We start from the raw sequence: 11,622 nt of genomic DNA, 5'->3' as shown, positions 1-11,622 counted from the left end.
TGTACAATTAACACTATTATACGAGGGTATTTCGATAACTGAAGGATCTTTTACAAAAAAAAAGGTTCCGTCAGTTAAAAAATAGCAATTGCATTGCAGGACTTTTCCAAACTTCCATGCGAACGTTCGGAGTCAAAAACTGTTTCAGTATTTTCCCAGTGTGTAGGTAGGTAGTCTGCTATCGGCTGTGCAAGTATTGTTCGTGAAGCCCCACGAGTTTCAGTTTGTGCGGAAGCTTTTTCACGTTATTAGCAAAATTTACCGGTTTTTAAATATTTTTACGTCGGTCTAAATACCGTTTAGGAAATTGTATGGTACGTATCATATTATTAGAACCGGACAAGTAATCCCAACTTTTTTTTTGTCAAAACTTTGGTGATGTTGTTTTAGCTCCTAATTTAAGAGTCGGGATCAACTTATTAACAGTTTAGAGGTTGCTATTCACATTATTTAAATTAAGTTATATTAGATTGGGCTAAATTTCTGCTTTGAGCACTCTATGACGTGATGATTACATTTAATTACAAATGAGAGCGTTACTTTTATCTCACAGATACTTGCACTTAATGTGGGTGCTTAAGCCGTGTGTATTTTTGAATATATTAGATTAAATTTGTTGAATGTGGAATACTTATTGAATTGAAACATTTAAAAAGTAAAGAGCACGCGATACATTGGAATACAGGGTGATATCCGGAACGGTAGTAATTGTCACTTGAAATTTAATTTTTTGACCACAGGAATTATCAAAAGTGTTATAGGGCTATAATCGTGCTATATGTATAGACCAAGAAAATATCAATGTATCGCGTGTTGCGTTAAAACTTCGATTAAAACCTTTAATAATTCCTTATGCTGATCCCGCGGAAATCCACTTCAATTGGATGGATAAATAGTTATTATAAATTGCATATAACGAAACTTTGTTGACCAATAAACTACATACCATCATATTAAAATGTAAATGCACCCTATACATCAACATATCTACACTCGTTTGTGTATTTATTTTCTAACGCTTAAACGCAAATATAGCTATCGGGATATTTACATAGGGTAATACTTTTGCGACAAATAAGTAGGCACGTGACTTAGAAAAATTGAAATGCGTACAAGATGATGATTGGTCCAGAAATTATAATATTGAAACCAACTGACCGTGCTGGAACGATCCGTTGGATTTACACACTGGGGTGTAGTTAAGCAAATTACAATTATTATTGGTCCATTCAATAGTGAATAGTAGGCATTTTGGTATCATCCACGTGGTCCATCCAAGGTCTTGAATTTAAATATTAATAACGGGTTCAGCGAGAAATACAACTTGTGAAGAAAACGTTTGCGACAAAAAATACTGGCTTAATGGTAAAACGTTCATCGATCATCATCATCGCAAATTTTGATGGAGTTATGGTTTTGGCAACGCAAGATGCAAAAAAAGTAACTGTTCCTATTCAAATACTTTTTTAAAAATCAGAATTAAAAGTTTCGAAGTAAAATTTATTAATTAATCTCAAGTGGAATAGAAGTCGTATCCTATCATATATTCTTCAAATGCAGAATTTGGTAAATATTTTTCAAAATAATTGTATAAAACCATTTTTTATATCTTGTACTGTTTGTTCTCAATGGTGATTAAACATCTAACAATAAAAATTTTGTACTAATTAGACAAACATATTTCATCATATTTTTATATCATACAATTTGTCATTCAGAGAAAACCTACATGTCAGCTAAATGTGAGTTCCGTTTCATGTCCATTTCTAACCTTTATATATCTGTAAATTCTATATATAAATGATTTAAACTAATTACCATTAACTATGATCAAGTTAAAATAACACTTTTAACTTTGAATTCCGGTTCAATAACCTTCGTCTTTGGATTTATTTGGACTCGAGCTCTCTCTACCCTGAGATTTATGAAACGTCCATTGAATCATGTTGAAAGTACTGTTTACAAACATGGAGAAATAGTGCAAAGAGGTTATATAATTTTAGAACTCAAATTTATTTTGTATCAGTACCGTGGAAAAATGAGTCAGAACGGAAAATTTGAAAATTGTTTCTCGTTCTTGACCCTTTCAAGTTGTAGTAAATCCTTTCAGGCTTTTATTTTTACAATAAAATATAATATGCATAATTTTTTTTTAAAGATCTTGAAATTTTAAGGGAAAATGTAACAATATATAAAATATATATAAAAATATATAAAACAATATATTTTTAAACAGATCACATAATTTTCAACCGAAATAAAAATAATATACAGCGTGTTCTATTTAAAAAACAAAGTTGGGCAGATGATGTTTTGATCTGTCTTCGTATATTTTTTCTGAGCTCTAAAAAAAATTCTAAGCAAAAAGTTAAATTTAAAGAACACTAATACGAAAAATACTTTCGTTTTATGAAGAGGTGTTAGAACCACAGTTCTGCATCTTTAAATATGGGTGAGATAACATGTAAAAGTCCAGAAAGTTGATTAACGCTGTACACTACATATTTGCCGTGTTGCCAGTTTTATAATTCTTCTCTAAAGTACGCAATAAATACATTTTTTAAAGAGCTTATTTCCAGAATTCATGCTGACGTAACTTTGGTAATTATACATTAGATATTTAGAAATTTTGATCGTTTAAAAAATGGGCATTTTGTTGAGTTATTTTAATCAGCCAATAACAGCATTAAAAAAATTAAAAACAGTCTTTTTGACATTAATTAAATTTCAATTAAAACTAAGGTTATAGACAATGAAAAACAAGTAAAGCTTAAAACAAATAATAAGGCACTCATAATAAGGTGTAACGATTGACATAAAATGCCAGTGTCAATTTAATTTTTTTTTTCTGGTGCAAATTGATTTTTTTTATGTTTTTGTTCCCCACTTAAGGACGACACAAGTTTTATAAATAGTATGGACCGGACATGTCGAATCGTTTTGTTTTTACAGCAATGAAATAGGAAATTAAATGCCCATAGAAAATGGCCAGGGGACTAATGAGACTGTACTTAAACAAGAGACGCGTGTTTGAGGTTCGATTAAAAAATGCAACTCTATTAGAAAAATCGGTCGCTAGGGAATTTTCGCGAGGCCAACACTGTTGGAAAGAATCCAAAGAAAAGAAAGACACCAAAGGTATTCCCTACAGCCAATTGACCATAGGCGTCCCTAAGGAAGTTTGGAAAAATGAAAAGAGGTTAATTTTTTACATTAGAAAGTGTACATTCTAATAGTATTTTGATTTTTTTAGAGTTGCCATCACGCCCGCGGTTACGGAAACTCTAACCAAAAAAGGTTTTACGGTTAAGGTCGAAGAAAATGCCGGCGCAGACGCCAAGTTTAAGAACGGAGACTACGAAAAATCCGGAGTCAAAATTGTGGATACGAAAACCGCGTTCAACTCAGGTAATGAAACTTATAGTAACCTAGTAAAATGGCAGGCGAATAATTTGAACTGCAAACTCAATAACGGCAAACAAATTTTTCTTATTACAGATATTATTTTAAAAGTTAGGCAACCACTAGACAATGATGTATCCAATTTTAGGGAAAATTCGACGCTGTTGTCTTTCCTATACCCTGGTCAAAACAAGGAATTGGTCGAAAAATTGGCCGATAGGAAAATGACCGCGTTCGGTGAGCCTCTTTTAGTAAAACTTTTTTCTTCTAAACCGCTTTTTGTAGCTATGGATTGCATCCCTCGACTGACGAGGGCGCAAGTTTTTGACGCACTGAGTTCTATGGCGAACATATCGGGGTACAGAGCAGTAGTTGAGGCAGCCAATCATTTTCCAAGGTTCATGTCAGGTTAGCTAACTAACCGAAACGATATGACTGCGTCATAAACGCTTTCCTATAGGTCAGATAACAGCCGCCGGAAAGGTCCCGCCTTCCAAAGTGCTCGTCATTGGTGGGGGCGTGGCCGGCTTGGCCGCTATTGGCCAGGCAAAAAGCATGGGCGCGGTTGTGCGGGCGTTCGATACGAGATCGGTAGTTAAAGAGCAAGTCGAGTCTATGGGTGCGGAGTTTTTGACCGTAAACATAGAAGTATTTTACGTCACAATGAGATTGCTATGGCCACTAATATTGACTCACTATTTTAGGAGGAGGGTGGGGCTGCCGGAGGGTACAGCAAAGAAATGTCCAAGGAATTTATCGAAGCCGAACACGCCCTGTTTGCCAAACAGTGCAAGGAGGTCGACATAATTATCTCAACTGCTTTAATACCGGGAAAAAAGGCGCCGCTACTTATTTTGAAGGTCGGTTGTGTTCAAACGGTTTAGTCCATAATATTTTTAAAAAATGGAAATGGAAATGGATCGTGCAAAAACCGGGCTTGTTGTACACTTTTTACTTTATGCTTCATACAGCAAATATATATTTTTTGCAAGGACTAAGTACCTACACAAATAATTGACTACAAAAAAATTAACAAGAAATTGCCTTTTAATATGGTATTATTATTATATATCCAGTATTTCCAGTTTTTTAGTTCGCGTAAAAATAGATTTGAATAATTTGATTCCTAAATTAATGTTGAAATTTTGTTGTTTATTGAATATTTATGTTTTGAGTGTTTCTATTCCTAATGATTGTGTGCTAAAAATTTTAAAGAAAATGCATATTACAATGTTGTTCCATGATACCCTTTTGATACAGGGTGTTTTTAAAAACATGCGCCAACGCTCTGTGGGAGATGCCTAGTTTTGAAGATACAAGTTTTTAACATTTTTTAACATATTGGAAGATTTTTTTTTTAATATTCAACACCTCTCTTATATGAGCTTTTTTTTTGGTTAACGAATCTCCAGCCCAGAATTGGCGTATGTTTAAATTATTTGAAGTTGAGATCAGATGAAAAAAGAAAAGGGCATATCATAGTTGTTAATGGTCGACCACTACGTAGTAGGACCTTCAAAAAGGGCCACAAATTACAGTTTTTTTAGGAACATATTTTGTCCATGAAACCCGGAAGCGTGGTGGTGGACTTGGCAGCGGAAGCGGGGGGAAATATAGAGACCACAAAACCAGGAGAGACTTATGTGTTCAACGATGTCACGCATGTAGGGCTGACGGACTTTCCTAGTCTACTGCCCACTCAGAGTTCCACTTTGTATGCCAACAATATTTCGAAGTTTTTGCTGTCAATAGGTGGTAACCATCGAACTGTGTTGGGGTTCGAAATTTGAATATTTTTTCTATTTTAGGCGACGACAATCATTTCCATATTGATATGTCGGACGACGTTGTACGTGGTAGCATAATACTGGATAAGGGAAAATTAGTATGGCCTCCTCCTGAACCGGTCGGCCCTCCCCCTTCGACTGCGCCACCTCCCAAACTGGAATCCAAAGTGGTGAAAGAAGTCCATAAAGAACTTACTCCGTTGAAGAAAACATTGGACAACGCTCTAATCACAACCGCCGGTAAGTGAACCTTTATGATCCGCCCACGCCTATTTTGCACTTTTTCCCCGTTTTTAAAGGAATCGGAAGTATATTGGGGTTGGGGATATGTTCTCCCAATTCGGATTTCACGTCGATGTTGACAGTATTGGGGCTGTCTGGATTAGTGGGTTATCACACCGTATGGGGTGTAACACCGGCGTTGCATTCACCCCTTATGTCAGTTACGAACGCCATATCCGGCATTACGGCTGTAGGGGGCCTGTTGCTGATGAACGGCAGCTATTTTCCAACCAATTCTGTGGAGGTATTTATTAATAAATTGCCGTCTAATTGCATATTGCTTAATTTATTACGATTTCGTTACTTTTTGAATTGAAAAGTGAAATTTTTTGTTCAATTATTTTAGACGCTTTCAGCGGCAGCTGCATTTGTATCTTTCATTAACGTTTTCGGAGGATTTCTCGTCACAAAAAGGATGTTGGACATGTTTAGAAGGTGCGTAGTGGGTGCGCTGCCGGATATGGTCCCTTCAAGATTAATGTGATTTTAGGCCCGGAGATCCGCCAGACTACAACCTGTTCTATGGCATTCCGGCGGTAGTGTTCCTCGGGGGGTACAGTTACGCAGCGATGAGCGGTTTGGCCGAAATCCATCAGGCAGCTTACCTTGCCGCGTCCCTGTGTTGTGTGGGAGCTTTGGCTGGTTTAAGCTCGCAAACCACCAGCAGAATGGGAAACAACCTTGGGATGGCAAGTATATTAATGGCATCAAATTAAAAAAAAAAACAACAATTATGTAGTTGAAAAATAGTAATAATAAAATTCGTAGTACGGTTCTGCTTTGCAGGCTAAATATATAAGTGATGAGCGGAAAAAATGAAATCGAAAAACCCCATTATATGCTCATTTAAATGCATAACATTTTCCAAATATATTCATTGAAATGAACAAAAAATGCAAAAATGCCTTTTTATTATATGAAAAATTGTCATAATTAATGTTATTTTAAATCAACCCAGAACTATTTCTTTATAATTTTTCTTTCGTTCTTCAGAAGTCTACTTAAACCACAGATACACACATTGATGCTTTAATAGCAAATTGCAAAACACAAAAAAAAACTTACAAAACTTGAGTTACGATTATAAAAAAAAATAATACAATTAAAATTTAACAATACTATTGACACTTGCTCAATATCTACATGAGTTATCCGACAGTTTTGAAATTATGGCCTATGAAAAGCACTGAAATATTTTTTAGGATTTTTTTATTTTTTTATAACCGCAGCCCCAACAGTAACTGAAACTTTTTTGCATTCTACCTCAAATTGAATCTGTCAAAGAAACAGAGGTGGCCTCCAGCTGCGTGAGTGCTCTGGATACAAAAGAATAAATTTGTTTTTATAAATATTAAATTATCTGTCACTGTTGGATTAGAAAAAAGAGGTTCACTTATTAGAACGCGAGAAGATAAGTCGTTTGGATCTTCGATAATTTTTTTAAATAATTCCAAATTTTTCGCATAAAATGTAGCAGCGACTAACCAAGTTCCCCAGTTAGTTGTTGTTGGTTGTGATGTTAATTGAATATTTGGGCAATTTTCCTTATAAAATTGAGCACGTGAAGGTGCTTTTGAAAACATTTTTTTTACTTGATTAAATAAATCCTTTAACAATGGAAACTAGTCTCTTATACATTCTGCTGATTCTATTGTGACCATGAGCCAAACAAATATCGTAAAGTAGGTTAGAATAAAATATTTTTAAATGTTCTGATGTCTTAATCACATAAGGTGCAGCACCCAACATAATTAAGATGAAATTTAATATTTTTTCAAAGATGATTTTAAAATACACATGTGCCGTGTGGAAAAGGGCCGGGGATAGGGCCTTTATTTGGCAATGAAGTACAATACAGACAAAAAATGCATTTTGAATTTTTTGCACTCCTGACCTGCTATCGATTAACATTTTAAACTTAATTAATTTTTAGTAACTAAAGAAGCCGTTTTATATAAAATTTTCATATACTGTAACATTTCCGAGAGAATATCAAATGATTACTTTAGATCGGAGTGGCAGGAGGTATAGCCGCGACGTTGGGTCAATTAGCGCCCTCCAATGAAGTGTTGGCTCAAATGGCGGCCTGCCTGATAGGGGGCGGTGCGATAGGTGCCACGATAGCGAAAAAAATCGAAATCACCGATCTGCCGCAACTGGTTGCTGGTTTTCACAGGTTTGTGTTATTTTGCGATGAGGCGCCATTGATATTTTACTCACACGTTCTGCAGCATTCATAGATCTTTTTTATTTTCTGTAATCGTGGGTTATTTGTTTTTAACTTTTTCAATAGATAATTATCGCAATATGATATAAAGTAATTGGCTAGAATATTCTTTTTCTTCTTCTTTTCCCATATGCATCCCGCACGTTGGGGTTATCTTTTCATTATGCCTAATTGAATATGAGGGTGTTCTTGATATTTTAAGGTGAGAAGGGTCTCACCTCTCAAGATATCTTTCTGCTCTGGCTCCTCTCTTTTGACATCTGTTCAATATATTCAATTTCGAAGATCCACAGGCATACATTAATGGAGGAACAGATGGCTAAGTTTAGAAAATGTCATTTCGGTTATACCAATTCGTGTTTTAACTTTATCTGAACTTATTTACCCCCTTATTTACTTATTTACGCATCCACTAATAATTACTTTGGTTTTACCATAGTTTTCGTTTTAGAAATGTCAATCTGAAGCCCATACTGCTACCTAATATCATTTATCTTATTCAACCAGTATTGCTGGTCTTCTTCTAATGTATAAGCAGTAATCCTTGACGAATATATTTCAATACACTAAATGATTCTGTTGTAGTTTTATCTGTAGTTGACCTGCCTTATATCTAGTCCAATCTCGCGTAGCCGTGTTAGAATCGAACTATGTAAAACCTGTTCTGTCGACCACGTGACCCTAACAATTGTGTATTTATTTAGGAAGCAGGTTTTTAGGTATATTATGAATGACTTTTTGGGTCTTCTTAATCCATAACACCTATCCTTGACCAGACTAGTGACTTTGTTTTGGGGGTTAAGTTTTTATTTAATATCGAGCAAAATAGCAAACTACTAACAAAGAAAGCATTCGCAATTGTCTTCTTTATCACGGGGGTCACTTGAAAAGTTTCCGACTTAACAATGATGATGAGAACTTGTTTCTCAATTTTTGTTTTATTTTTCTAGTCTCCTTGTAACTCTATACATTTCTCCTAACTCCTCCGAATAGTACCCAGCGTTTTCCTCCGCAAAATAATTTATTTATTCCGCCTAACAGAGCACTAACAGAGCGTTGGAATTCGACGGTCGTTTAATACGTTCATCATCTTCTAAGCTCATACGGGCACGTTAAATTCAACCGCCCAAAATTTCGCTGTGGTAAATGACGGCGCAGAATCCCCCGTATTGCCTTTCAAAAACAAATATTTTGTGGCAGCTTTATAGTCATTTTTTTCCATTTTCTCTAGGGCATGTAGCTACCAACTACGACACTATCTTCTGGTAAGTAGTGGCTTCATCTTCAGGGTGAAAACATTTCGAGTGACCCTCGTATTTGCGTAAAGATTCGAATTTGTCTCGGTCAAGATTTTCGTTAGTTTTAAGTTGTAGAAAACATGACGTTTTAAATAGTTCCAAAACTCCACTTGGTTATCTCCAACAGTAACGTTTTGCAGCTTGGTGGGTTTGGCCGCGGTGCTTACATGCGTGGCCACTTTCATTCACGACTTTCCCACATTCGCCATAGACCCGGCCGCCAACGTGACTAAAACCGCCCTTTTCTTGGGCACCTACATCGGTGGGGTAACATTCAGCGGCTCGTTGGTAGCCTACGGCAAGCTGCAGGGCCTCCTCAAATCCAACGCGCTCCTATTACCCGGCCGCCACGCCCTAAACTCTGCCCTGCTTTTGGCTAACGTAGCGGCCGGTGGTTATTTGTTTTACGATCCCACCTTGATCGGCGGATTAGGAGCGTTGGCCACTACCGCAGCCTTATCGTCCACGATGGGGGTCACTTTGACCGTCGCCATCGGCGGCGCCGACATGCCGGTGGTTATCACGGTACTAAACAGTTACTCGGGATGGGCACTCTGCGCCGAAGGTTTCATGTTGAACAATAGTCTCATGACGATCGTCGGAGCTCTAATCGGGTCGTCCGGCGCCATACTGTCGCACATTATGTGCAAAGCGATGAACCGCTCGTTGCCGAACGTTATTTTGGGCGGTTACGGTACCACCAGTACCGGAAGCGGTAAACCGATGGAGATCACCGGCACGCATACGGAAATTAACTTGGATTCGGCGGTGGAAGCGATCAACAATGCCAGGAGTATCATAATCGTGCCGGGATATGGCTTGTGCGTGGCCAAAGCTCAGTACCCCATAGCCGAAATGGTGGAGGTGTTGAAGAGTAAGGGAAAGCAAGTCAGATTCGCCATACATCCAGTGGCCGGTCGGTGGTCCTCGTAATTTGTTTGGCTCGCGAATGTAGTTTCGGAAATGTTTAGGGAGGATGCCGGGACAGCTCAACGTGTTGCTGGCCGAAGCCGGAGTTCCCTACGACGACGTGTTGGAGATGGACGAAATCAACGAGGACTTTGAGAGCACGGATCTCGTGTTGGTGATTGGCGCCAATGATACGGTCAACAGCGCCGCTCTAGAGGATCCCAACTCGCCGATAGCCGGCATGCCCGTATTGAACGTCTGGAAGTCTGATCATGTGATAGTGATGAAGAGATCTTTAGGTACGTGCGAAGTAAAGACTTTCTGACATAATGGTATTGTGAAATTTTTACCTGACCACTGATTAAATAAATATTGGGAAATACTTAAAAAAAAAGTGCAAAAGTTGAATTAATTGATATGATTTCCATATTAGCTGAGGCGGCAAAGTAATGCTTTAATGGCAGCAAGACTTGACAAAGCGAAGTAGTAATAATCTGATGCTAGTAGTAGTATTTAATATGAAGAACGGAAAGTGGTGCACTGGATGCTACCAGTGAGAAAATTCTACTTCAATTTCAAGCTAGTCCCTAGGTCAGTGGCCCTCAAGTAGCAAGCTTACGTGATACAGCGTAATCTACCGATAGAAAACACCAATAGCACAAATTTCTAATAATTGTCTTTTTCTACGTCTCCAACAAAGTTCTTTTTCCTGTTCGTTTTTCAATCTTAACAGCTCTGTTTACCAATAGTTAAAATATATGATATACTTACGTAATAATAATAATAATTTATTTTGAACACTTTGTCGCATTTAATTCGAATTCCGTTCAAAACTAGTTTTTTAAATATTGGAAAAATTGTTTGGTTTAGGTATGTTTTATTATTATTATATCATTTTCTGATATCTGTTGAAACTAATTACGTAGCGAACTTTATTCTATCGTTAAACGACCCTGTACAAGCAGTCTCATATTAATAGGGAAAATGTGATTTAATTTGCAGGTGTCGGTTATGCAGCCGTAGACAATCCAGTCTTTTACAAGCCCAACACGTCCATGTTACTGGGCGACGCGAAAAAAACGTGCGACGCGCTCTTGCATAAGGTATTGCAGGAATAAATTTCATAGCACGATGATGATGTTGATATGCGAGTATCAAAATGCAGCTTCTGTGTTTGATCTGTCCTTAGTGACGTCACAATTTAGGTTAATCCATAGCCGCCCATATATCAAACATGAGAAATTTATTGTATCACCCGATTATGAACTTATTTTGTGCCCTTATTTAGTAATAAAATCTAAACTGGTTCAACTGTATGCTAGTTTAATTGTGTGCTGTTGTCGCCGGGAGCGATTCAAATTTCTCTTTTTGAACACAGATTAGGAAATTTTATCCCTAAGTGTTTAGAGCATAAGGCAAATATCTGAATTGCCGTTTTGTATTGTCATTAGGTTGTCCATTGTATTTTAATTAAAAACTTTAAGGAGAAACATAGTCTGAATTTGTATCGCGAAGTGTGTGTACAGATACGAGCGGTTCTCAGGAAGAGATGTTTAGTATTTTTTCTTTTTTTTTTTTGTATAATTCGTAACACCGAACGCGAGCATTATTTCGCGGGCAAACGCCCATTATATATATAATTTGTACTTTTTCTTTTTAAGAGCATAGGAACATTTACAACTAACTTTATTAGCATAAATATTTCAACAATCTTTTT

The 11,622-nt window shown here is 36.9% G+C and overlaps 1 protein-coding gene across 1 annotated transcript; it reads left to right on the top strand.

Annotated features, from left to right (window-relative positions):
* The first annotated feature begins 174 nt into the window (after positions 1 to 174).
* LOC132696242 (NAD(P) transhydrogenase, mitochondrial-like) lies at positions 175 to 11,575 on the top strand. Its single transcript, XM_060660965.1, has 16 exons — positions 175 to 314; positions 2,953 to 3,199; positions 3,254 to 3,408; positions 3,499 to 3,639; positions 3,688 to 3,810; positions 3,863 to 4,050; positions 4,107 to 4,262; positions 4,950 to 5,154; positions 5,211 to 5,429; positions 5,489 to 5,715; positions 5,818 to 5,906; positions 5,962 to 6,160; positions 7,481 to 7,647; positions 9,137 to 9,912; positions 9,968 to 10,204; positions 10,908 to 11,575. The coding sequence occupies exons 2-16, from the start codon at positions 2,985 to 2,987 to the stop codon at positions 11,021 to 11,023; spliced, it is 3,213 nt and encodes a 1,070-aa protein (XP_060516948.1). The 5' UTR covers positions 175 to 314; positions 2,953 to 2,984; the 3' UTR covers positions 11,024 to 11,575.
* Positions 11,576 to 11,622: the final 47 nt, after the last annotated feature.

Source organism: Cylas formicarius, unplaced genomic scaffold (assembly GCF_029955315.1).
Source record: "Cylas formicarius isolate icCylForm1 unplaced genomic scaffold, icCylForm1.1 PGA_scaffold_1__22_contigs__length_36826433, whole genome shotgun sequence".
Taxonomy (NCBI): Eukaryota; Metazoa; Arthropoda; class Insecta; order Coleoptera; family Brentidae; genus Cylas; species Cylas formicarius.
Note: the sequence above shows the minus strand (reverse complement) of the source record. Positions and strands in the feature narration are given on the sequence as shown.

Bases quoted from the DNA above. Each gene is read 5' to 3' on its own strand.
- LOC132696242 (XM_060660965.1), top strand. From the start codon at position 2,985: ATGGCCAGGGGACTAATGAGACTGTACTTAAACAAGAGACGCGTGTTT. The intron at 4,051-4,106 runs GTATTTTACGTC...TCACTATTTTAG, and splicing joins TTTTGACCGTAAACATAGAA to GAGGAGGGTGGGGCTGCCGG. The intron at 5,716-5,817 runs GTATTTATTAAT...CAATTATTTTAG, and splicing joins TTCCAACCAATTCTGTGGAG to ACGCTTTCAGCGGCAGCTGC.